Genomic DNA, 27,966 nt, shown 5'->3' with positions numbered 1-27,966 from the left:
TCCTCTCTGTTTGTGTAGCCACGATCTTTCTCGTTCTCTTCTGAACTCTTTATTGGCTTAGAGACGCCGGTTTGATCTTTCTCTACTCAGATTAAAGACTATAAAGTCAAAGAACAAAACAGACACGGCAGTGCACATAATCAGAGCAATGGTCGTGGATAGAGGTCAGCTGAGGACTTGATCTACTGTTTGTCCGGACGAAAGACAGAATAAAGTACAAACTCCTGTGCTGCTGATCTTCACTTCAGTGCTGTATGTGTAAAACTAAAATTAATAATGTCAACGTGAACTGTTTTCCCTCCAAAACCTACTGCTGGAACGTTAAACATTAAAGTGCCCTAAATGTGTATCTAAAACCTAAGATAAATAAATAAAATGAACAAAAATGTTATTGTTAATAAAATAAAACTGAAATGGAAATAAAATATAAATGAAAATAAAAATATTAAAATTGTATGCAAAAATATGAACTAAATAAAGCATTAAAATATGAATTAATAAATTGAACCTCTTAATGTTTAAAAGCAGAAAACAAAATGACAAAAAAAACTAAACAAAATTAAAAGCACTTTAATTATATAGTGAATCTAAATGAGTAAATACAATAAATAAATAAATAAATAAATAAATAACTCAAAATGTTTTTGTTAATTTAGGGTGAAAAACAAATATTAGGTGAAAAACGTAAAACTAAACAAAGCACTAAAATTACAAAAAGATAATAAAAGTAAACCTAGGTTATTATAAATTAAACCAATCAAACCTCAATAGTAATATTTAAAACAAACAAATAAAGAAATCCAATTCAAAATCAAACATAATTCAAAATATTAATAGCACTCAAATGGTGCATAAATAATACTATTAAAAAAATAGAAATACAACAAAAACTAACATATTAAATATAAATTGATTTGCAATAGATTTAATTTTCAATAGAAATATAAAAAAAATTGCCTGTATTTGTTACAAAATTGACCTGGTTCAATTAATGTATGTCAGTGTGGTTCCCTTTCAGTCGGTCACTCTCGACGCCACGTCGGATGACCGACGAATATGGGATATCGCTTCGATAGACCAATCTACTTCGAGTGTAAACTAAACGAGCCAATGCACATTGGCATGCAATTATTGCATCCAGCTGCCGCTGATCACTGCGTGAGTATAAGAGGGCAGCAGGTGCAATGCATACCAGCTTTTCGCTTCGGAGCCGAGCGTTAGTATCGCTCTGCTCAACTGTGTCTGCTGTGAACTACGGGTTCAGCACGCTCTCGGAAGCTTCGTGTGTTGGCGAGACGGCGCTTCAGCGGCGGTCGTTCCTGTGTCGAGTGGATTTGCACACTTCAGGTTGCACTACCCCTGTCGTGTTGCAAGCGGCCATCCCCCCTGTGCGCCTCAGCACTGAAAGAGCATTTCCTAAAAGAGCAAATTCTCTCTAAAAGAGCTTCACGGGTGCGTCTTTGTAAAGACGACGGATCGTCCTTATAAGGATGCCGTTTCACCCGTGCGTTTCTGGGTGCGGTCGTTACCTGGCACCGGGTGATGGTCACGATCGCTGCCTCACGTGTCTGGGTGTCGAGCACGCTGAGGTGGCTTTCGTGGATGAGTCATGTTCTCACTGCGGGAATATGACCATCTCGGAGCTGCAAACCAGGCTCCGCTACCTTCAGGGGGGCAGAGTCCCGTTGCCGCGGCCGCGATCTGGGGCTCGTTCTGGCGGCCGACAGACGAGAACCACTTCCGGCAGTAGCGCGAGTGGTTTGAGGATCACAGTGGTGGCAAACCCCGCAGGGAACCAACCCTCTGGGGACCATCACTCCTCTAGCACCTCCGATCCAGTGGAGCAACCCACGGAACGCGCTGGGCCCTCTTCAAGGAGCGTACCAGCGGTATCCAGTGGGACTCCCCCCGACCAGATGTCGATCTCAGCATCGGAGGGAGAGCTGTCGGATCACGGTTCGGTTGCGCTACCGTCCTCTGGGATGGTGACAAAGCCTGATTCGGATCCCGAAGTGGCAGCTATGCTTTCCCGGGCCGCCGAGAGGGTAGGGCTCGAGTGGAATCCCCCACCGCGTCCCGAGCCCTCACGGCTGGATGATTGGTTTCTCGGGGTGGTGCGCGCTGGTTCTCAGCGCCCCACCCCAGTGCCTTTCTTTCCGGAAGTGCATGACGAGCTCACCAAGTCGTGGATGGCACCTTTTACTGCCAGAAACCAGCCGGTGGGCTCCTCCTCCCTCACCACCCTCGAGGGCGGTGCAGCGAAGGGGTATTCAGGAATCCCGTCGGTGGAGCGGGCGGGTAGCGATGCAATTGTGTCCTAAGTCCGCCGCCTCCTGGCGTGGAGACCCGGTGCTCCCTTCCCGGGCCTGTAGGCACTCGTCTGGTCTGACCGGCAGTGCCTATGTGGCTTGCGGGGAAGCTGCTTCCGCCTTACACGCTATGGCGTTACTGCAGGTGCACAAGGCTAAGGCACTGAAAGACCTGCACGAGGGTGGTCACGATCCAGCGCTTCTGGAAGAGCTCCGAACCGCCACTGACCTTGCGCTTCGAGCGACGAAGGTCACCGCGAGTTCGCTGGGTCGTGCGATGTCCACATTAGTGGTCCAGGAGCGCCATCTGTGGCTGGGTCTGGCAGACATGAGGGACACCGACAAGGTCCGGTTTCTCAATGCCCCTGTGTCCCAGACCGGCCTCTTCGGCGACGCAGTCGAGATTTTGGCCCAGCAATTCTCGGCTGCCCAGAAGCAGACTGAGGCGATCCGACACATCCTGCCCCGGCGGGCAGCTGCTGCTATCTCCACCCACCCGCCGGCTGCAGTGCCCCAGCCTGCTCGTCGCCGAGGGCAGCCCCCTGCATCCGCCCCTGCTCACGCGTCGCATCTGCAGCAGCCTCCAAGTGGTGCCGTTGAGCTGGGCACAGGCAGGCTGCCCCTCCCGTCCTGGCCCCCGTCAAACCTGACGGTAAGCAGAAGAGCAAGAGGCCCTGGGACGGGTGACCCAGAGAGAGGTAGCTGCTTTCTGGGGGATGGTGTAGGCACCTCTCCCTCCCCTGGAGGAGGGCCAGGCGGAGAATTTGGAAATCTCGACAGGAGAGTAGTTTCCTCCCTCTCTGGGTCCCAGGAGGGCATGGAGAGTTGCGGACGGCCAAGCACCGGACCTCACTCATCCTCCTCCTTCGCCAGATGGCAGCTGCGGGCGGTTCGAGAGCGTCAACAAAGGCCCTACTCACGCACCCTCTGCCAACCCGTGGAACCAGGTGAGCCCTGCACCCCACACTCGCACCACACTCCGGCCTGCTCACAAGCCGCCCGAGTTGGGCCCCTGTGTTCCACCTCGCTGCCCCACTGCGGGTACGGCTGTGGTTCTGCTGGTCCCGCTTGTACGGTTCTTAGGCGCCTGGTCAGCGCTACCCAGCCCGTCTCGCTGGCTTCTGCGAACCATCAGCCTCGGCTATGCGATTCAGATCGCCCGGCTTCCCCCCAAGCTCTGCGGTGTCCGCTTCACTACAGTGGAAGCGTCCGATGCCCCTGTCTTGCGGAAAGAGATCGCAGTCCTACTGGCGAAGGCCGCGATAGAGCCGGTCCCTCCAGCCGATATGAGGAAGGGGCTTTACAGCCCGTACCTCATTGTACCCAAGAAAAGCGGTGGGTTACGACCGGTCTTGGATCTGCGAGTTTTGAATCGGGCCCTCTATCGGCTACAGTTCAAAATGTTGACACAGAAACGCATTTTCAGGTGCGTCCGTCCCCAAGATTGGTTTGCAGCGATCGACCTGAAGGACGTGTACTTTCATGTGTCCATACTTCCGCGCCACAGACCTTTTCTGCGGCTTGCGTTCGAAGGACTAGCATATCAGTACAAGGTCCTGCCCTTCCGGCTGTCCCAGTCTCCCTGTGTCTTCACGGAAGTCACGGAGGCAGCTCTCGTTCCTCTCAGAGAGCAGAGTGTTCGCATTCTCAATTGGCTGATACTAGCACAGTCTCGAGATCAGTTGTGCGAGCACAGGGATGTGGTGCTCCGGCACCTGAGCCTGTTGGGCCTTCAGGTCAGCTGGGAAAAGAGCAAACTCTCACCATTGCAGAGGATCTCTTTTCTCGGTATGGAGTTGGATTCGGTCGAACAGACAGCACGCCTCACAGAGGAACGTGCGCGGTCGGTGCTAGCCTGCTTGAATACGTCCAAGAGCAGGACGGCGGTCCCACTGAAACTCTTTCGGAGGCTCCTGGGGCATATGGTGGCCACAGCGGCACTTACACCGCTCGGCCTATCACATATGAGACCGCTCCGGCACTGACTTTATGGCCGAGTCCCGAGGTGGGCGTGGAAGCGCGGCACTCACCGGGTCCAAGTTACACCGGCCTGTCGCCAAACCCTCACTCCGTGGTCAGATCTGGCATTCCTATGGGCAGGGGTGCCCCTAGAGCAGATCTCCAGGCATGCTGTGGTTTACACGCATGCCTCCACTACCGCCGGGGGGGCCACGTACAACGGGCATGCAGTCTCAGGGGTTTGGACGGGCCCGCAGCTGCAGTGGCACATCAATTGCCTAGAGTTGTTAGCAACGCACCTTGCCTTGAACCGTCTCAAAGGTCTCTTACGAGGCAAGCCTGTGCTGGTCCGATTGGACAACACTGCGACTGTTGCGTACATCAACCACCAAGGTGGTCTGCGCTCTCGTCGCATCTTGCAACTCGCCCGCCACCTCCTCCTTTGGAGTCAGAAGGTTCTGAGGTCACTTCGTGCTGTTCACATTCCAGGCCTGCTCAGTCGTACAGCCGACGAGCTGTCTTGAGCAATGCTCCCGGGAGAATGGCGACTCCATCCCCTGACGGTCCAGCTGATTTGGAGGCGGTTCAGAGCCGCTCAGGTAGACCTGTTTGCTGCTCCAGAGACCTCTCACTGCCAGGCTTTCTACTCCCTGACCGAGGGAACTCTCGGCACGGACGCACTGGCACACAGCTGGCCGCGGGACCTACGCAAGTATGCGTTTCCCCCAGTGAGCCTTCTCGCACAGACGTTGTGCAAAGTCCAGGAGGACGAGGAGCAAGTCTTACTAGTAGCGCCATATGGGCCTACTCGGACCTGGTTCCCCGAACTAGTGCTCCTCTCGACAGCCCCTCCTTGGCTGGTTCCTCTGAGGAGGGATTTACTGACTCAGAGACGGGGCACCATTTGGCACCCGCGTCCAGACCTTTGGAAACTCCATGTTTGGTCCCTGGACGGGACGCGGAGGTTCTAGGTGACCTACCCCAAGAGGTAGTTAACACCATCACTTCGGCAAGAGCACCGTCTACGAGACACGCCTATGCCTTGAAGTGGAACCTGTTCTTTGAGTGGTGTTCTTTTCGCCGAGAAGACCCCCGAAGATGCCCGATTGCGGCCGTGCTATCCTTTTTGCAGCAAGGGTTGGAGCGAAGGCTGTCTCCCTCCACCCTCAAAGTCCAGGTTGCCGCTATTGCTGCGTACCATGACCCTGTGAATGGGAAGTCTTTGGGTAAGCATGACCTCATCATCAGGTTCCTTAGAGGGGCCAGGAGGTTAAATCCATCCCGGCCCCCCTGTATACCCTCTTGGGACCTGTCTCTAGTGCTTAAATCACTACAGCAGGGCCCATTCGAGCCTTTGCATTCAGTTGAGCTAAAGTTTCTTTCATTGAAAACTGTGCTCCTGCTTGCACTGGCCTCCATCAAGAGGGTAGGGGACCTGCATGCATTTTCGGTCAACGATTCGTGCCTAGAGTTCGGGCCGGCTGACTCCCAGGTAATCCTGAGGCCCCGGCCTGGCTACGTGCCCAAGGTTCCCACTACACCCTTCAAAGACCAAGTGGTGAACCTGCAAGCGCTGCCCCTGGAGGAGGCAGACCCAGCCCTGGCTTTGCTTGTCCTGTTCGAGCATTAAGGTGCTACGTGGACCGGACGCAAAGCTTCAGGACCTCAGACCAGCTCTTTGTCTGTTACGGAGGCCGGCAGAAGGGGAATGCCGTCTCTAAGCAGAGGATGGCCCACTGGATTGTGGATGCCATAACCCTGGCTTATCAGGCTCAGGATGTGCCCTGCCCGTTCAGGCTTCGAGCTCACTCAACTAGAAGTGTTGCATCCTCCTGGGCGCTGGCTCGGGGCGCCTCGCTGACAGATATTTGTAGAGCTGCGGGCTGGGCGACCCCTAACACGTTCGCTAGGTTCTATAGCCTTCGTGTAGAGCCGGTATCCTCCTGTGTTCTCACCTCAAACGGGTAGTGGCACTGAGAGGCCCCGGTTAGTGTCGGCTTGCTAAAACTGCTCCAGAGTGTCCGAACTGTAGACCCTGTTGAGTTCCTCCATCACCCTAGGCAGCTGGACGCGGCGGAACGTCCGGCGCCAGGCCTTCATGATGAATCCGTGAGAACCATGGAAGGCTGGGCTCCATATTGAGACCTAAGCGGTACTCGTATGTGTATAGTCCACGGTATAGCCTTAGAGCCCGTGTTTCCCCGGCAGACTTCTGCCTTCCCAAGAGGGTTTTAATCACCTCAAATTTCTCCGTATACTCCTAAACGGATGCTATATGTGTATTTGCCTCCGAGACCTCCTTCGGGAAGGATGGGGCTTCCGCAGCGTCCCGGCTCCAAGCGGACCGGGTACGTTTTCCCAGTGTTATCCAATCTCACCCAGTGAGGTAGTGCTTTGACAATGGTGAGTGGAGCTACTTGTTCTGAGCCCTGGCCTACACCTAATAGGGGCGCAGGCGGCTCGCACAGGGCACTGGAAGGGGCAGCACCCATGGCGCTTTGATAGGGATCCCATATTCGTCGGTCATCCGACGTGGCGTCGAGAGTGACCGACTGAAAGGGAACGTCTCGGTTACGTATGGTAACCCTCGTTCCCTGAAGGAGGGAACGGAGACGCCACGTCCCGTCGCCATGGTTGCTGTACCGCCGCTGAGCTGCCGGGTTCCCGGCTCGGCTCCTCAGCGAAAAACTGGTATGCATTGCACCTGCTGCCCTCTTATACTCACGCAGTGATCAGCGGCAGCTGGATGCAATAATTGCATGCCAATGTGCATTGGCTCGTTTAGTTTACACTCGAAGTAGATTGGTCTATCGAAGCGATATCCCATATTCGTCGGTCATCCGACGTGGCGTCTCCGTTCCCTCCTTCAGGGAACGAGGGTTACCATACGTAACCGAGACGTTTTATTGTCTCCTCTACAGCTACAGTATATATACTGACTGAAGCTTTAACCCTGTTATACAAAAAAGTCAGCATGCATTTTTCATAAACACTCACAGTACAGTTTTATATCACAGTACAGTTATATAACATAAATGCTTTAATATTAGCTACTGTTTGCCTTATGAGTAACCTCTCTGACCGCAGACAGAGCATGTTTGACAGGTGTGTGCTGAAGTTTCTGTCAGCAGTCAGTGTCCTCTGTCCCCCACGGCTAGATAAGATGAAGATGACAACCATTCGCTGCTGTGTTCCCTACAAAGCCCATTACCCATGATGCCTTGCTGTCCCCACCTACAGCGTTGCAGTATAATGAACCAACCGGCCCATTAATAAACAATCTATTCTCTAAGAAGCAGCAATTTGCATTCAATATGTTTGTCCCTTTTGAAAAATGGGCTGTGTTTTGGCCCTCTGTGTAAGCTCATTATTGCGTGATAAACCAGAGCAGATGCAGGCGTGTGAGACGTCCACGGGACTCATACGGCCCTCCGTCTATTCCTTTATCTCTCTGACTGATAGAAACCCACCCCTCGAGCTGCTAGTAGCTCATCCTGCATTAGCCCAACACAGAGACGCCGCTAAGGGGGGAAGTTAGGACAATTCTAAGGGCACACACATTTTTGGGGCCCTCAGAGATCTGTTTTATTAGCGGTAACAGTACTAATAGTATTGCAATGGAAATTATAAAGGTATATCTACCAAAGAGTTACAAATAAATCTAAATTACAGCTTATTTCTGCATTTCGGCAACAATTACTGCGTGATTGCATTACTACTGTTCACTGCATGCAGCCTAGAGTGTGAGGTAAACTGTCAAATTAGAGAAGTCTTCGAGTTTGCCAAAGATCTAAATATTTGTGGATTGGAAACAAAATGAAAATTGACAAGCTTTTGCTGCATTTTTAATGGATGTTTTGCCCGACAGGTCTTCGAATCAGTCACTTGACTGAAAACTATGAATTGTAGCCTCTAATGCTCAATACCATTGGTTTGAAGTGCTGTTTATTATGCCAATAAAGCTACTTGAATCTCAATTTACCAGTTGCTGATTGCGATGCAGATTTCTTCAAATAGGATATACATCTTAACCACAGAACATTGCTGTTCACTGTATGTAAACACTCTGTTTTAAAATATTGCCCTGGTCACACTGATAACTTTGAGTGATCACACTGTAGCTAGCATGAGTAGCCACACAATACACTTTAAGTCTAGATTTAATAATAACTGACACTTCAAATCAACATAAATATCAACTTTTACATCTTAATTCTCTCACTCTGCTGCAAACAATTAAAAGGTACTTATATGTATTTATATACAGTATAGGGCTCTACAGACATCTAGATGTTACACCCTGATATTGCAGAAGATAATTGGTGCAGCATTTAGAGGTTAATATTTAGTAAAATCCCCTTAAAATAATACATATATTATTGAGCTAAAATCATTAAAGCACAAATATATGTAAATTTTTTATGTAACGCTGCCTTCATTAATTTGTATGCTGATCTCTAAGTGTTTGGGCTGTTTAATATTAACATTTTGTTTAAAATTCATAAAATTCAACATCAAGCCCCGCCCCCCTGCACCCCCAGATAAAATATATTCCCGCGACTATGGGTAGGTCTCTTACTAAATACTGATACTTAGTTGTCAAAAGCAATAGCAAAACTAATAGGTCGGTATTATTAAATTGGGAACAAGGATTATGGATAACTAGGCTTGCTTGTATGTTTGGTGTGGAATGGGAACAGCAGGTAGCTCAGCCTCATTTTCTTTCTTACAGCCCAAAAGTGCTAGCAGCACCCCTGGTCAAACAGCATCTGTCCATCATATGTAGCCCCACCCCCTTTCCACTCTACACTATATATTTCTATTATTTATATTTATATTTGTTTGTATATTTTTATTATTTTTGCAATATAGTAAAAAACATTTTTATATCAATTATACCTACAGCCAGAGTTGTACATGCACTGCTAAAAATAGTTGTCTAATATGTTATGAATGTGTCTGGGGAGGGAACTGGTTTGCTTTAAAGCTTCTTTAGTCACTTTTTGAACTTTGAGTAAGGCATGTGACATTGTAAAAGAGGTTTATAGGTGTCACTAACATGATCTGAATGAAGCTCTTCACACACAGACTGTGGATCTGTGTTTCTCTGCTGGTGTTTTACTGTAGCGTGTTTCTGTAATGCTCCTGATCATGTTCCTCCTGTCGTGGGCTCCTGACTCTCTCCAAACCCCTTCAGTGCTGTTTCTCTCTCTCCTTCTGTTTCACTCCATGCGTCCGCAGGGCTTTGGCTTTGTAACTTTTGAAACGAGCACAGACGCAGATCGTGCGCGGGAGAAACTAAACGGTACAATCGTAGAAGGACGTAAAATCGAGGTGCTTTCCTTTTCCCCTTCTCTCCGTCCTCCATTCCTGCTTGCTGACCTCATTTCCTGTCCTCATCCTGAGATTCTTCAGCATCTGCACGAAAGCTGTGCATATGTGTGTTTGTGACACCTGAAAGCAATATTCTGGGTTAAATATGGCTTATACTCTAACAACATTTCACCCCAAAATCAAAAGAAATAAAAAATAAACTATATTTTGTATACAGTATGTTTATACTGTTTTAGGATTTTAACATTTGTTGCATCGTAACAATAATTAAAATTACTATTAAGAACATGTCCTCTGAAATTCCTGTTACTGTACAGTGATTGAATTGAATTGAATTGAATTTAGCATGCATTTAATTGTATGTACTTTTATATTTTATATTATATTATATTTGTTCAGTTTAGATAAAAAATACCAAATATTTGACAGATACTGTCAATAGATATTAAGTTGAAAATTTCCCAGAATATTTCTTTAATTTTTATTGATCTCTGATAGGAATTTAATCTGTTGGATGTTAAACCAATTATATATATATATATATATATATATATATATATATATATATATATATATATATATATATATATATATATATATATATATATATATATATAAAGCTGAACCTTTGAAATCTATTAAATAAAAAAGTGCAGAATTTTATTGTTAGTGTTCATCAACTTCCACCATTTCTCATTGGGTAACTGTATTTTCAAACTGTATTTGAGATCATATATCATGATCAAAGTGTTTTTTTACTGCTGTTATTCATGTTTTTTGTTTTATCCATTGCTTGTGTATGTCATCAATTCCAAACTATTTGCAGTAAAAAAAAAAAAAAATGCAAAAGTGAAGCAAAATATCAGACTATAAAAACACATTCCGTAAAGTGTGGTGTGCATGGCTCAGAACAGCCAAAAGAGATGCATTGAGGGTGATTACAGGTATCACAGACAGATATTACTCACATGCATGTGTGTTTGCATGAGCGCAGTGTTCATATGCATGCGTTTCTGATATATGTTTCTGCAGCACACTCTCATCCCTCTCTCTCTATCTCAGGTGAACAATGCCACAGCGAGAGTGATGACGAATAAGAAAGTGGTAAACCCGTACACAAACAGTAAGAGCTCGTCTCAGCACACAGCTGTTTGAAACATCTGACTCTCTGTGGGATCTGTTCAAGCACATCTCTGTCCCGTTTCTGCAGGCTGGAAACTCAATCCGGTGGTCGGAGCAGTTTACGCACCGGAGCTCTACGCAGGTGAGGAGCTTTCTCACTGAAAAACTTTCAAAATGAATCATTTCCCCACATCGCTCAAATGTAAACTAGCTTTAGTTTGTTGTGTAATAATAATGATGATCTGTCAAGAATGTTTTGCTCTTTAGTTTCCAAAGAAAACACACACAAAGAATGGTTTCTAGGGTGTTCTAGCTGGTTTCTAGTATGATAGATGGATGGATGGATAGATAATATGGTGTAGAGGTTTGATCAGTAGTGATGTCTGTCATGTATTAGTGGCTCTGTCCTGTCCGGGACGATGCCGGGTTAAATGTCTTGCTCAGAGGCGCAGTGCTGATGTCAGTGATTTCCCACTTTATGGAGGTGAGGCAGAGAGCGCTGCATTTGCACTCCTCAGCCGCCAATCCAGTACAACCAATAAAACGACTCATGCTAGCGTGATATTAGCCAAACTAGACGCCACGTTGCTTTCCATTCCCAGTAAAGGCACAGGCTGTTGAAGGCTGCTGTAATTTATGGCAGTCAGATGGTGGCCGTATCATTAGCGCTGCTAGTTAGCTCTGGGCTCCATTTGATTAGCAGTCACGGATCACATTTCTTTTAAAACTCTTCGGTGGCACAAATGAAGAATTCAGCGCAGAGTAATTGGCTTTAGTCCGCTTCACATGCTCTGTTTTCAGTTCATTCTGATTCGCCCTCGAGTCTCGATGACTGTAAAAGTCTTTCATAAGGAAAATGAAATGACAGTTGAGCTCAGCAGAGCCATACGCTAACACACACACACACACACACACGCAGCTAATTCACCAGAACACACAGGTTTACCTACAGATCTAGATAGATAGATAGATATATAGATAGATAGACAGATAGATAGATAGATAGATAGATAGATAGATAGATAGATAGATAGATAGATAGATAGATAGATAGATAGATAGATAGATAGATAGATAGATAGATAGATAGATAGATTGTTGTATTGATGAGTTGTGAAACTAGTAACGTACAAAAAAAAAAAAAAAATCAAAAGCTTTCATGATTTCAGAATTATATTGTAAATATAGGGCCTTTCGCACCACTTTAGTTACAAGTACCGGGCCAATTTCGCGCAATTTCCCTGTACGAAAGAACGGAAAGGAGGATTAAGAATCTCCAACAATAACTGGCATTGCTACATTTGCTACAAGTGAATGCAATTAAGTGTCCATGCATTTATCGCTGTTCACCATACTTGCGAAATAAATTGACTCAATGTTTACAGTATGTTACACTGCGTCTTAAATCATGGCTGGTCAGTGCGTTTTCGAACTCGTCTGGCCAATAAATGTCTACTTTTGTCACGTGTAGTACCGGTTGTGCTGCTTAGACCCCGCTCCAGAGAAGGAGCTAATTTGGTTCTTGAAAAAGGCAGTCCGCTACTAAAATCACACCTAGTTGCAAATCGTATTACAGCATGGTATAAACAATGGTATAAACAATAATAAAAAAAAAATTTTTTGTGTGAAGATACATTAGCATACATATAGATCGCATCGCCATAGTCCAGCACAGAAAGAAAACCGCTTTGAATAATGCTCTTTTTTGCTTCAAAAGGAAGACATTTCTTTAAACGACAAAGAAACCCCAATCTGGGTCTGAGCTTTTTTAAGAGATTTTCAATATGAATATCAAAACCCAACCTTTCATCAAGCCATATTCCCAGGTATTTATAGGTATTTACTCTTTCTTATCTAATCAGATTGTGAGTCTCTTTACTAGGACTTTGCGAGTGTCTCAGATTAGCTTTCAGTCGTCTAACAGAACGAGAGCGCTGGAGTGAGTGATGCTGCCAGCACACACACACACACACGGGGGTTTCTCTCCGTTTACTGATGAGACGAGCCACTATGGTTTAATCGGGAGGAAGTTCAGGGTCCATCTCAGATCTCTGCCGTTCCACTCGACCCTTTAAACACTGCGCCTCCTCTCAGGGGTGTGTGTTTCCTCGTCTGCTGCTGAGACACACTTTATCCGGACTAAACATCAGCACATGTTCAGCGGTTGGCTGTCAGCCTGCAGACGCTAACATGCTCAGGAAAGAGTTTCCATCACCAGAAGAAAAAAATCATCATTTACACTCACTCATCCATCCCTTCCAAACAATCAATACTTTATTTATTTGTTAGTTTGTTGTTGTTGTCTATTTAGGCCCCCTCAATCACACGTACATGTGGATTTCACTGCACTCAGATGTTTTTGCACCTAAAAGTGGCATCTTTAAGAAAATGGTGCTACAGATTTTCAAAACAACAATAACAATTGTATTTAAAATATACTAGAAGTCGTATATACGGTTTTATATATTTATATAATCATGTAGGTACATAGTGTAAATAATTGCAACCATAGATATGTAATTGTATATTTAAATGAATTAAAAATACTTTATCCTTAGAAACATTTAATATTAGTACATTATTTTATAAGATACTCATAGTATGCTTTTATTGTGCCTTTTGCATGGTTTTGTAGTTGGACAGTCTCTGGTCATATCTGTGTTTGTTACAGTAAAGTGCAGTGTCTGCGGTCTTCACTTGTGTGTGTGTGTGTGTGTGCACGTGTGTTTTGCTGTCACATGTATGTGTTTTATTGAGAGGTGTGTATATTTTGCAGTATTATGAGTGAGGTAATGATCTCAGAGAGAATCGCTCTGGATCAGTCGCTCCGCTGCAGAGATTGCTAAAGATCTTTTCAGATGACCTTAACAAGAGCAGAACAGCAGCTCTCACAGTGATAGAAGGGGTTTATTATATCAGGATTTCCTTCAAAGGAGTAACCAGACTAACCAGCGACACGATGAGAGACGGCATCAACGCTATCAGATTACCTCATGTCTTATTCCCAGCTGAGAAAACATTAACGTACAAAGTGTATAATATTACAGTAATAACACCTTCCATTCTCAGTTGCAATTGCGGTAGCACTTTATTTTACAGTCCTGTTACTCATGTACATACTATGTACTTATTATAGTAATTACAATAACTATGTTATAAATAGGTACTAAACCTTACCCTACCCCATGTAGTTACCTTGATAAATACACTGTAAGTACACTATAAGTATATGTAAGTGCAATGGCAATAGTGTAATGAACATGCCGATATTGTATCATGTCTGCGCTAATAGTTTCCAGAGATGCAAATACATACACTGACAGACATGTAGGACAACCCTAATCGTGATCGCTGGACTGAATAATTTGATTGGATGAACATTTTATGGTACTATACATGGTCTTATTTATGGTATCTATAGCTTTTTTTGTGCAAATTTAGTGCAAATATCCGCTGCCTTGTTCTAAATTCTATTTTGTTAGTAACTTAAATATCAAATACAAAACAAAAATAATTATTAGTATAAAAAGTAAAATATTTATAAAAGTATATAACAAATTGTAAAGATATGCATTTGTATAATTATACAGTTTATATAGTATTTAAATAGTTTAATTGTTTTGAATATATGATATTAGTAATTCAAATATATAAAATATATTAAAAAAGTATAAAAATTAGTATAAGTATATAAAAATATATAATAATACTACAATGCAAAATTCTTTCATTTTACAAATATATAATTATATAATCAAAACCTAATTATATTATTTCTGTTACATAAAAAGTTATAATTCTTACAAAAATGTTTAAATAGCATAAAGCTTTTAAAAGTTACACACACACACACACTTGAATGCACACTTTTAAGCTCCTAAAAGCAAATAAAAGCCCCTAAAGCAGTCAGTGATGACACAATGTTGATTTTTCTTCAGATCTCTCTCTTTAAGCTCTCGTATAGTCCGGTCTGATCCGGTCTGAAGTGTTTTAATGAGTGGAGATGAGCTCTCTGATTGTTTCTCGGCACATTAAGGACATAATGAAGCACTTGCTGTTGATTTGATGAATCTGTGTCTGTTCCCCCGTGTGTGGATTACTCACTGCAACTCTTCACAATAACCAGCATTAAACAGCTGAGCGGCTGCTTACCAGACTAACCATCCCCTCACTGACTCTCTGTGTTCTTATGTCTCTCTCTCTCTCTGCTCTTCTGAGATTTTTTTTTCTTCTGGTGTTTTGTGCCACAGCATGTCAGCTGGTTTGATGAATGTGTTTTTATTGAGGCAGTGTAGCCTATCGCCTGCTCATTATCAGCTTCATTTACATATATCACATGACACGGACGCCGGCGCAGCATAAACAGAGAACAGTATTTAATTTCAATGACTGATTCTAACAGCAATCCGGTCGTCTTTATAAGCCTCATTGTGTGATAGAGACACATGCACCTGTGTTTCCTTATAAACGCTCCCTGTGTCTCTCTCTCTGTGTGTGTGTGTGTGTGTGTGCAGTGACGGGTTTCCCGTATCCCGCAGCAGGAGCAACAGTGGCGTACAGAGGCGCTCATCTGCGGGGCAGAGGTCGGGCCATTTACAACACCTTCCGCACAGCTCCTCCTCCTCCACCCATCCCAGCGTACGGCGCGTGAGTCTTTCTCAGCAAATACTGATCCATGCCATAGTAATTACATCAACTGATACATAATTAATGCAATTAAAAAATAATCAATTGACAGCTGTATTTGGACCTGAGGTTTTTCAGGCTGCAAAGTCACTTATTTCTCACTGATGCAGCAGTTTTGATGCTTATAAGTGACCCTGGAGCACAAAACAATCTTAAATGACTGGGGTATATTTGTAGCAGTACCCAAAAATACATTGTATGGGTCAAAATTATCTTTTTTATGCCAAAAATCACTAGGATATTAAGGAAAGATCATGTTCAATTAAGATATATTTTTTTTAATTTCCTGCCTTAATATATCAAAACTTAATTTTTGATTAGTAATATGCATTGCTAAGAATTAATTTGGACAAATTTAAAGGTGATTTTCTCCATATTTAGATTTTTTTTTTTTTTTTTTTTTTTGCATCCTCTGGTTCCATAATTTCAAATAGTTGCATCTTAGCCAACTTTTGTCTTATCATAAGAAACCATAATAATAATAATATATGAATCTTATTTTTGAAAAATTGACACTTAAGGTTTTGTGGTACATACGGTATATGTGTGATAATGAAACGCTCTCGTCGTCTCTTCTCTGTCTCACAGGATGGTGTATCAGGACGGATTCTACGGTGCAGAGATCTACGTGAGTAACTTTGTTTCTTGAGGGATGAGAGCGGAGTGTAATTCCAGTCCAGGATCTCTGGCATTGATTAAGAGATGCCTCACTTTTGCCAAGAAACCTGACAACCCAATTCTAGATTCCCTTCAGTCACCATAAACACAGAGTTTGGCAAATGAGCAAAGCGCTCTCTATGTCCTCCAGCTTCAGCACACACACACACACACACACACACATACAAGCATGCTTTCAAACCACTCCTGCATTTGGCTGAAGTGTTTCTCCAAAGCAACTTGTGTTGCATTCAAGCTATACGTTTATCAGTTCGTGCATTCACTGGGAATCAAACCCGTGACCTTAGTTCAGTGCTACAGGCCTGAAATCATTTAAGAGTTCAAAAACAATAGAAATAGAAAACTTGACTTGTTTAAACAGCAGTATGTTGGTAAAACAGAGAACAAATGAGAGTTCACAGAGAACAAATTGGACTCCAGTTTAGTGTTTATTTGCATCTGCTGCTTGTGCTGTTAGTTTTTGTGGGGAAGAAAAGAGGTTAGGAAACTAACTGAGAGCAGAGAATTCAAAAATACTTATAGCCAATGAAATGGGGAAAATATGAAAAAGGTGAAAAGGGTATTTGCTGGCCAGAAAAGGAGGAAAATAAGATTACAAAAAATGTTGGACACATACAATAATTAAATACAAAATTGGTCAAAATAATTAAGAAAATAAACTGTCAAAAATTTGGTGTGCAATAAAATTAGTAAAAAAAGGGGGGAAAAAATAAATAAATTTGGTGGCCAGTTAAAATGAATTACAATAAGAAATGAATGAGAAAATAAATTACATTTATTAGCAAATATAAATGGTAAAAATAAGTAGAAACTGCGAAAAAGTTACATTGTGTGTCAATAAAGTGGGTAAAATAAGGGTAAAATAATTTTTTGTAGCTAATAAATGGATAAACAAATTAACCTTCAACTGGACGATCAAACAGGTGTTAAAGGGGTGTGTGTGTGTGTGTGTGTGTGTGTGTGTTGTAGTGGTTTGTTGATTGTTGGCTGTGAACCCTCAGTAGTGTGAGTTTTGTGGTTGCTCTGCAGTGAGTCACTGAAGAGGTGAAGCAGCTTCAGATAAATGGATTCATCTTCTTGCCAGCGCTGCTATTCACTCACACACACACACACACACACACACACACGCACTCACACACACACACACACACACACACACACACACCCTGACAGTGACACACTGACCCGCAGGAGGACAAACTCAATCACCCATCTCTCTTTCACTCTTCATTCTGCTCTCAGTTCATTCCTTACCTTAAAAAAAGTTTGAAATACTGCATATTTTTTAATATATTTTTAATTTTATTTTGTGAATTGATTTTATCCAAATGGGAGTCTGTGAGGAACATACTGATTTTTTCAAATGCTATTGTTTCTCTTTAATTTTATTTGCTCCTTTATTCTATTTTCATTTATTTTTCATTGTCCCTTCCTATTTTTTCTCTTATCCTCTTTTCTTTTTTCTCTTTTCTTTTCTCCTTTTTTGTTTTCACTTTTTTTTTCAAATGTTCTTTTATATTTATTTTCTTTTTATGATTCTCCTTTTCTTTTCTTTTCTTTTCTTGTCTCCTCTTTCTTCCTTTCCTTTTCTCATGTTTTCTTTTTGTTCTTTTCTAGATTTTCCTTTGTTTCTTTTCTCATCTTCTCTCCTGTTTCTTTCTTTTCTTTTCTTTTTCTTTGTTTTCTTTTTGTTCTTTTTAGCTTTTATTTTGTTTTTCTTTTCTTCCTTTTTTCTTTTATTTTCCAAGATTCACTTCTGTTCCTATCTTTTCTCTTTTCCTTTCTATCTCTTCTCGTCTATTGTGTTTCTTTCCCATTCTCTCCTCGTGGCTCTTCTCATTCTTCCCCCCGTCTCATCTTCAGCGGTGTGGTCTGTTATATTTAGTGTCCTGATAAAGCCATGTTCTGTGTATTGGGCCGGAGGTGCTGACAGTCTGATTTATTACCCCGTGTGTTCGCAGGCGGGGGCTCCAATCAGTGCGGTGCCGCAGGAAGTTCACCACGCCTGCTCCTCTCCACTTCCTGTCCCCAGGGGAGGGGTCACATGACCTCACAATCCCCCGCTCAACCTCTAACCTGATTTCATTTTACTTTCACTCCCAAACTTCTTCCGATTCAAATTGTTTTCCGAGTGATGGGAAACCCAGCCCTTCCCGTAGCGTTGGAGAGTCTCCGTGTGCTCGTTTCAGTAGCGCACAAACCGTTCTGTGCTGACTGTTTCAAATTCTCCACTCAATAAACTTTCCGTGCCCGATTTAAATGCGGCACACATTATCAGTGTAAGCCTCCACACTCAGCATCTGAAACAGAAATCAGCAGTGTTATCACGTGTTGCAGCGCCCCCCAGTGGCGTGTCGCTCTCGCTAGTGGGCGTTGTGTGTTTGTCGGGCCGGAGAATGTAAAACAGCGGCTGTTCTCTTTCTGACGCTCTGATTAATGTGTGTTATTAGCGATCTGCCTACAGACAAATGAGCTCCACTCCACCTCAGAGTCTCTGCTGATTATGATACAAGCCACAAATCTACAGAATCTGCTCCGTTTTCCGGAGAAACCAGCAAGAACCAAGAGAGATGTGTTTCAAACCCTATAAAGATGACATCTGAAAGCATCATATGCACACTTCTGAGGATGCTATACAGATACTAAACTGCAGAATTAACCCTTTACAGTCTGACATATGACATAATAAAGTTTGCATATGTGGTTATTGTTGAGTAGTAGGCTATTATAGTATGAGATAATGAAAATTAGGATGAGAAACTCATGTAAACTGAGCGAAAATATGTAATTTAGTGCTGATGCCGATATTGAAATGGACAAAAAGTCTAATAGCTAGTTAGCCAATGAGATCTTTATAAATGTATAACAAATAGGCCTACTTACATAAAATGATATAAATATCAGTCGTCAATCTATGTCTCCCATAATATGTCTCAGTAAGATGATGATAGGATCGATACAATACAATACAATGATAATTGAGAGATAATAAATATTGTTCCTCAAAAGAGACACGTGAAGCACAAGCTGAAGATGTACATTTGTATAATTATACTAAAAGGCCTTTTACTTGCAAAACAAAGTCTAAACTATCAATCAGACGACAGAAGGCATGGAGCATCATGTTGGTCATTTAAAAGCCATCAGATGATGCAGTATTTCACAGTAGGTGTGTGTTGTATGTCTGTTGGGGTGTGAGCGATAAACGATTGTTTTGTGTTTTTGTGTTTTCAGGGTGGATATGCGGCGTACAGATATACTCAGCCTGCAACGGCTACAGCGTACAGCGACAGGTTCGACTTCATTCACACATGCAGTGTTGCATAACATATCAACAGAAACATTTATTTTGGCATGCATTTTCAGTTTTTCATATTACAATTTCAGTTCGTTTTTTTTTCTGTTTAGCTTCAGTTTGTATTTATTTAATTTTTTGTTTTATAGATTTTTTTTTTTTTTTGTATATAACCACTGATTACAAAAATGTATTGCTTTTTATTGGGTTACTTGTTTATATATAATGAACAGTACTATACTGTTGAAGTTAATATATTGTTTTTAATTATTAAATTCATCTTTTTTTATGCAACTGCTCACTCTCCATAGCAGTAGTACATGTTTTATTATTTCAAGATTTTAGTTTTTTTGTTTAAACTGACCTGAAAACAGTATCATGTTAATATAGTCATGTACACTAGTAAAAAAAATAATATATATATATATATATATATATATATATATATATATATATATATATATATATATATATATATATATTTGAAGTTGTCCTAAAAACTACTATATTAATATTTTAGCTTTTATTTGTTCGGTCTGTATGTGTTTGTTATTTCTATTGTTTTGTTGCTTTTTAAATACTTCTCAGCTTTAATTTACATTTATTTCAGTTTTAGTCATTTTAGTGCTTAAGCTTATTTTTCTACAATGTTCATTTAAGTTTTCCATCTACTTTATTTCACTAAAGAGGATATTCAGCCACAGTCTGTATTGGAAGTCTGAGTGAAGCAGCAATTTGCTAATGAGGAAGAGAAATAAACTTAATTTAAGACCGGTCCCTGAAACCAAGTCACAGTTTTAATACACAGTTTTGCTTCGCAAAGAAGTTTGTTGTTTTAAAGGATGTTTAGCCATTTTTACTGGAACACAAAATAATAATACTGATTACAAAGATTAATGAAATGACGTTTTGCACTGTGCTGAAGTCAGTGTTATGCTTTCAAAGCAGGTTTCTTGCCAATCCAGACTGAGTCAGCACAATTAACGTCCAGTTTCACACACACAGACATTAAAGCGTATATATCTCTTACAGTAAAGCTGGCCTTTTCTCTCTCGCCCTCCGTTCGTCTGCTGGAGTTGTTGCCCGCAGCCGAGGGTTTGTGTTTTCTTATCTGCTCTCTGCAGACCTTCATTTGCAAGCTGTATGTGGAGAAGAATCAGAAGAGAGGGGAAAATGTGCAATATATAAATGAAAGGAAATGACACGTGTTGTCCTTCCTGTGGAGGATTAGTTCCAAACCAGCAACACAAGCCTGCGGCACCTCGCCTTCCTCTTTCACCTTTCTTTCCCTCACTCATTATCTCTTTTCACTCATTCTTTTGTGCTCATGTTTAATGTTTATTCCCTGTTCTTGTCATTTACCTGAATTTGTTTCTTGGAAAAATAAAAATATGTTAGGAGGGACGTTCGACAGAAAGTTTTTCTTATGCAGATTTTAATAAAAATAAATAAAAAAATGAAAAAAGCTAACACAATTTGACTCCCTATGAACCCATTCAAGTCTAAAAGTTCTGTTGTAGTTTCTTTCTGTAGAAAGCCCCAAAATTCCAGCCTCCCTCACTGGAAAAAACAAAATATAGAATTCACTGCGGCTTCCAGTAAAGAACCAACAACCTTTATTCTTTTATGCACAAATTTTGATTACAGGGGCATATTATTGATTAATAAACTTATATCCATGCACAATACTATCTTTTGACCTCAAAACATTTTTAAAATAGCACCTGGTTTAAAAGAAAATGACATTTTGATGTTTGCATCACATAACAAGCTCCATATGTACGGCTTTTTTGACATGGTAAGCTTGCTCGGTAGCGCACCCGGTGCTTTACATTTGTGATGCCGGTCGTTATAATATGGTATTTATATTTACTTTAATAGGTATTCATTTAGTTTTAGTGTAGTATTCACACCAAGTCTGAATATTCTGGTGAAGCTTCTAACTTGGTGAGAATAGTTTTGTTGCATATAGTGTATTTTAATTTCGATATTTAACTTATATTATACATCACAGAAGTAAAATAGATTGTAAATGTTGTTTCATGTTGTGAATGAGTGTTTGCACGTGTTAAAGCATCTCCTGATTGATGTTTCTGCAGTTATGGGAGAGTCTATGCAACTACTGACCCATATCACCACACCATCGCCCCGGCAGCCACCTACAGCGTGGGGACCATGGTAAGATAAACCACTGTTATAAACAGTGAAACCGTGTCAGAAACAGCACGCAAATGTATTGCACACTTTGCTAGAATTGTATTAAGAACTGTTTCCCACCTTTTATGTCCACCACATTTGTGCCAGGTGTTTCTGTGAGTCGTTTGTCCATGACATGCTCCCTGACGAGAGGAAGTCAGCTGGTTAATGTCTGTTTTTAGCTAGCGTTTGCAGCTAACATCAAAGATGAAGGCACTAATGGGCCGTCAGAGTTAGGAGAGCTCTTCTCCGCTGCGTCGTTTGCTCTCTGTTTCCCCTAAATTAACGAGCATGTAACGCATGCAGCAGTGTGCCGTGGGACAGACTCGATTAAAGGTAGGAGATGTCAGAGGATGGTTTATTTCCAACCACCTCTCTCTATCAGACAGAACAAAAAAAATAGACTCTTGTTTGGCACTCCGGCATGCATGCAATTTCTCAACGACAAGGACGTCAGCAAAACACATTAAAAGAGAATAAGAAAATAGAAAAAAGAGGCAGTAGTAAACAGTTCCCCGGTGCAGCTGCTAGCTAAAAGCTTTCATTAATTAAGACGCTTTGTTTGAGACTCTCTTCATTTACTTAATTAAGACTCTGACTGTACGTTTTTCTTTAATTCCTGCTTCCCTGCAAATTTCCTTCCTTGTTTCTTCATCAACAGTGAGAAAAATGACCCCATCACAAAGCCGAGAAGCCCCGTCAGTGGCTCCGTTCCAAAACATAGTGAGCCACCTGTCTACTGCTTCCAAAGAGACGGCTTTCATTAACAACTGCTAGAGAGAGCACCATTTTTCAAAGTTGAACTAATAACTTGACACAACATGTTAGAAAGTGTTAATAATTCATTTCTAATTAGACTGACCTTTTTCATTTATTTAATTATATATAACTTCAGTTATATTACATTGTACTATTATTTTCTTACACAATTGTGGATGGATGTTTTGTTGCAATGCATTCTGGGACCACACACAATGGATGAATTGCAAAAACTAAGTTCTCTGCCATAGTATTTTGTCACAATTAAATCACAATATTTAAAATAAAACTGTAATCTAAAAATAAAATTATTTTTATGAGAAATAAGTTGAATTAAGGTACAAACTTGTAAAGAATTGCCAACTAACTAAAATTAAAATGAAGACAAAAAGCTAATTAAATTAACAACTAATTAAAACAAACTAATAAAATTACAACAACAAAAAGTGACAATAAAAACTTAAATATAAAAATACATTCTAATACTGTATTAAATATAATTTACATGATCTTACAATGCTGTCTATTTTTGGAGTTCACTAGGTTTTGGAACAGACCTAAATTGTCCATTTATCTGTGTGTGTGTGTGTGTGTGTGTGTGTGTGTTTGTGAGTACTGATGCAGAAGAACCTGAGAACTCTGATTTACAGAGCAATCAAATGATCCCTCGTCTGTCAGAAAAAGAGCACTTTGGTTTTCGGCTCTTTCATCATAACTGATTAACGCGACAGCACAAGATGGGAGAGCTTTACGCTTTTAAAATTCCTTTAATAATTAGTTCCTCTGAGGTTGCATTAAATTCTCTTTGCTGGTTTTACCAGCGTCATGAAATTGCAGAAGGCTTCCACCCAGACCAGCGAGCTGGGTCGCCCCTAAATTAGGGAGAATTTTCCTTTGAAGGTCTATGATTTCTGGAGTAAATTACACGTATGGTCCAGTATCGCGGGGCGTGTTCGAAGATCATCACTCGCTCCCACGCCTGCAAGCTTTCTGCACACTAAACTTTAAAGAGAATAATTGTATGTGCCTTTGAACACCATTGGAATTCATTTGATGCACCGTAGTTTGAGGTCTATAATGCTTTCAAAGTCAGCCGATGCCACAATGCGTGTAGACGGAACTAGTTAGTGACTGCGTAATGAGATTCCAAAAAAGAATGCAGAACCCTTCATGGGCAGCACGTGACCCCTTGATCTCACCATTATTTAACTTAAGTTTTGAGAAGTTTTCTAAATCAGTTCTCATAATTCATCAGCATTAGTGAACACCCACCCACACACACAAACCGGTAAAGGAATAGTTCACCCAAAAAATTTACATCTGCTGAACATTTTCTCATCTTCAGGACATGTAAAGGGGGTCGCACACCGGACGAGAAGCGCAGCGCAGCGCCACGTCTTTAAAATTCGAACACATTATTCTCTATGAGTGTACACACACCGGCGGCACCATTCGGTGTCTGTCCGCGGTGCCCAACTACGACTCAGAACGCTGTTCAAATTTCTGCCGCACCACAGAGCGCCATCTGCATAGTTTATATTAAAAAACCCAGATGTTATAAACTGAAACTGAAACTAAAATACAGTACACTTGTTTCATTCAAATTAAACATTACAAAGTGTTTGGTTACGTTTTCAGTCAGGCTGCACAGTTGCCTAGACAACAGATACAACAAAACAATAACAGACTAATTATAACACAGATTCTTTTCATTAATTAACGTTCAAGACTCAGCTTTTATCAATTAAAATCATATATTTAAAATAATAATAATAGATTAAGTTAAAACTCACCCATCTTGCTGCGAAATTGAGCTCGTGCATATAGAATGTGTGCGTCCGGTGTGCGATACCTTGAGTTGTCCTACATGTGGCGCGGCGCGGCGCGACGCTTCTCGTCCGGTGTGCGACCGCCTTCAGATGTTAGATGAGTGTTTTACTTCAAGAAAACAAATTTGGAGAAATTATTAGTCTTAGAAATTAGTAAAGTAGTATTACATCACTTGCTCACCAATCGGTCCTTTGCAGTGAATGAGAGTCCAAACAGCCGATAAAAACATCACAATAATCCACAAGTAATCCACACCACTCCAGTCCATCAGCTAATGACTTGTGAGGAGAAAAGTTGCTAAAATAGTGGCTAAAATAGTCCTCTGTCCATAATATTGCTCTCCTAGTGAAAAGGTCGTCTTGTGTGAATCAGGAGAGAAATATGCAAAGCTCTAGCTCTGTTTACTACAGAGCCCCACACATGACACGCAGGAAAAAATATGAGGCTAAATCATGTGCACGATTTACTAATTCGTTCGCTCAGTGTACTAAAACATGCACACGATCACTACTGTCCCTTGATTTACTATTGCATTCACTCGATTTATAAATTGTGCACATGATTCGAGGGAACGCAATAGTAAATCGAGGGAACGCAATAGTAATCGTGCGTATGCTTTAGTACATCAAGGGAATGAATTAGTAAATCGTGCACACAATTTTTTTTTTTTTTTCTTGCATGTCATGTCATGTCAGGCTCCAGAGTTTACAAACCAAAACAGGCCAAAACACAAAATGTGGGTGGATTGCGGCAACATGTTTTTAATCAGCTGTTTGGAGTCTCCTTTTCACAGCACCCATTTAATACAGAGAATCCATTGGTGAGTTATGTAATTTTATATATTTATCCAAAACTGTTCTACTGAAGAAGAAAAAAAAGAAAAGAAAAATAAGCTTTTCTACAAACAAACTGGCGTTCTTTTTTGAGTGGACTGTTCCTTTATAACAATGCCAGAATTCTAAAGGAAGGACATTTGAGAAGCAGGAATTCCGTCGTTGCCGTGACCACCAGCTTGACTCTGATTGGTGCTCTGTCATCTTTGATGTTGCAGGCGAGCCTGTACAGAGGAGGCTACAGCCGCTTCCAACCCTACTAGAGAGACTAAACCACTGATTACTCAAACTAACACACAAAACCACTAGACTCCTTCTGCTACACGGAGTGTGATTTCAATCAAAAATGCTTCCAGGTCACCCAATGACCTCATCCCGACAACATTCTCTCAAGTGGACATTGTGGAAATCAGTGGGAAAATCAGAAGAGCAGCTCATAAATGTGAAGTTGATGTCAGATTTTTTAAAGTCACATTTGTTTTCTCATTTGTGTTTTGTCTGCAAATGCAAGGACAGTGTTTGAAAAAGCATTTTAAAATGGGAAGAAAGTGAATTATCATGTGGTCCTTTAGATGATTGTTTTTCATTATTAATCATTTTGTTATGTATATAAGCTGCTAGACTGAATTCAGACATGAGACAATATCTCAGGACTCTCTTCAACTTTTCTTTGGATCCAAAACCACCCCAGACAGACATACATATATATATATATATATATATATATATACCAGATATTGCCAGCATACTCTATTCTCTGTGGTCTGAAACTGTGTGTTTGCTGTATGAATAAGCTGTTCTTGTTTAGTTGCTGGGGTTTTATTTTAAGGGTTTCTATGCATGTTGTTTCCGAGATGAGAGGACTCATCATGTGTTCTCTCACGTTTGCACTAACATATTTACCTCCGTACACAGTGGACAGATTTAACTCACTCTAACTAATGCTGAATGAATGTGTGAGTGCTTGTGCATTAACATAATAAGGATTAAAAGATCATTTCATATATGGAAATATTACATTACATAAAAAGTAATTTTACAAGTTAACATAGTGACTTTGGGAGCAATATGATTTTCTGGATTTTCAAAAGAAGGACAAATAATTAGATTAATGAAAATACAAGGAAACTTGGCGGGACTTGAAGAGATGTGCAAATAATTTTCTATTTAAATTATCTATTTAAATCTATTAATTATTATTATTAAAAAAAATAATATATATATATATATATATATATATATATATATTTTTTTTTTTTAGAATTTAGTATTAAGTGTAGATTTCAATTACAATGCATATTTAAAGGACGTTTCCTCAGAAATAAGTTTTTTCTCCAATTCAGTAGTACTGAAATATACACAATTGTAAAATTTTATTCCTATCTATATTCTGAACATTTTTATTGAGAGGATTTGTTCATAAGTCATTCACAATGATTTGTATACCATTTTATTTTTTATTTTTTTAAACTGAAAGTGCTTTTTTTTCCTGTCTGTTGACAGTATTTCTTCATCAGTAGCACTTACATAACCCAACTGTTTTCTTCCTATCTATATTCCTAAGGTATTTATAGAGGGTTTTTCATACATCATTCACTTGATTTAATTATTGCACTATAACTATTTATGTCTGTAGATTACATTACATATATTTAAAAGACCTTGTCTCAAATTAGTTTGTTTCTCCATTTCAGTAGTACTGAAATATACAAAACTTTACAATTGTATTCCTATCTATATTCTGAAGATTATTACTGAGGGATTTGTTCATATATTATTCAAAAATATTTATGTACCATTTTATTTCATAAAACATGCAAAAAATATATTCTGTCTTCGACCGTATTTCCTCATCAATAGCACTTACAAAATAACTTTTCGAAATAAGATTGTTTCTCCACTTTAGCAGCACTCGCGAACACCAAATTTTATTTTTATTTCTATCTATATTCTGAAGATTTTTATAGAAGGGTTTGTTCATATATCATTTGTACCGATATATATTGCATTTTATTCTTAAAACATGATGGAAATTTTTTTTCTGCCTGTTGGTGGTATTTTATGATTTATAGAATGATAAAAAGATATATCAAAAATCCCTTCTGTAAAAACCTTTGACACTACTATGTCAAAAAATCAAGAAAAATATAAATACATCTTGTTTTATCCAGTGTTAAGATTTATTCTTTGCGATTTTTGCAAATTAGTGCATATTTAATTAGAAAATGCTTTATTTGCATTTTTAAACAAAACAATTCTGAAAACGTATAATACAACAGAGTTTTCTTTATGTACTGTATGTATGGGTGATATATTAGCCCAAATATTTACTCTGTTCACCTGTAGTGTCTTGCCTTAATAAACATACCGAGATACAGTCAGGCATAAAGAATCACAGGAAAGTGTAAGAGAAAGAAATAAAGAGAAGCTCATTCAGATGTCATGAGAATATCCTGCAATTCCTTTTCCACACCTTCAATCTGAATGCATTAATGATTAAATGTGAATCAGTTCAGTCTCTACCTCATTGATTCAAATGCAAAACATGGATAGAGATCTTAAGTAGTGTGACATTTGTTAAAAATTAAGAAACTCACATCCCTGAGCTCATGTTATGATGCTTTGGATTTAATTCAGCTCCCATGCGCTGTAAAATGTCATTTGATTCACAAAATTAGGGCTATATCCTTTAGGTGTATGTTGAAACTTAACTTTGAGTGATGTGACTCATGTAAAAGGGCCTTTAGGATTAAAATAAGTGTAGTACAAGTTAACAATGTTTACACCCAAACATATCAGCAGAATCTTTAAGGACATTTGGTTCCTCATCTCCTTTTTTTCATATTTTTTTCATTTCTTAAATTCACAGTCACATTCACAACATTGTTTGACTGACCTTTAGGGACTTTTTTTGCTGTTTTGAGGGAGCTGTTGTCTTTTTGTTGTGTATAAATTGTATATTCTG

At 40.7% G+C, this 27,966-nt stretch overlaps 1 protein-coding gene across 7 annotated transcripts in view; it reads left to right on the top strand.

Annotated features, from left to right (window-relative positions):
• rbfox3b (RNA binding fox-1 homolog 3b) overlaps positions 1-26,158 on the top strand; it is a 209,978-nt gene extending 183,820 nt beyond the window's left edge. For 5 of the 7 annotated variants that reach the window (XM_052552215.1, XM_052552219.1, XM_052552222.1 and 2 more), the window contains 8 exons: positions 9,510-9,602; positions 10,665-10,725; positions 10,813-10,866; positions 15,239-15,371; positions 15,999-16,038; positions 19,323-19,381; positions 21,483-21,561; positions 25,220-26,158. In XM_052552215.1, coding sequence (XP_052408175.1) covers positions 9,510-9,602; positions 10,665-10,725; positions 10,813-10,866; positions 15,239-15,371; positions 15,999-16,038; positions 19,323-19,381; positions 21,483-21,561; positions 25,220-25,264 — 564 coding nt within the window. In that variant the 3' untranslated portion in view covers positions 25,265-26,158. The remainder of the gene's footprint in view (positions 1-9,509; positions 9,603-10,664; positions 10,726-10,812; positions 10,867-15,238; positions 15,372-15,998; positions 16,039-19,322; positions 19,382-21,482; positions 21,562-25,219) is intronic. The other 2 variants (XM_052552218.1, XM_052552216.1) reach the window with 1 other exon arrangement.
• The last annotated feature ends 1,808 nt before the right edge of the window (positions 26,159-27,966 follow it).

The sequence above is a fragment of the Carassius gibelio genome, chromosome B3, assembly GCF_023724105.1.
Source record: "Carassius gibelio isolate Cgi1373 ecotype wild population from Czech Republic chromosome B3, carGib1.2-hapl.c, whole genome shotgun sequence".
Lineage (NCBI taxonomy): Eukaryota > Metazoa > Chordata > Actinopteri > Cypriniformes > Cyprinidae > Carassius > Carassius gibelio.
The sequence above is the reverse complement of the archived record's forward strand: the minus strand, read 5'-3'. Positions and strand labels throughout refer to the sequence as shown.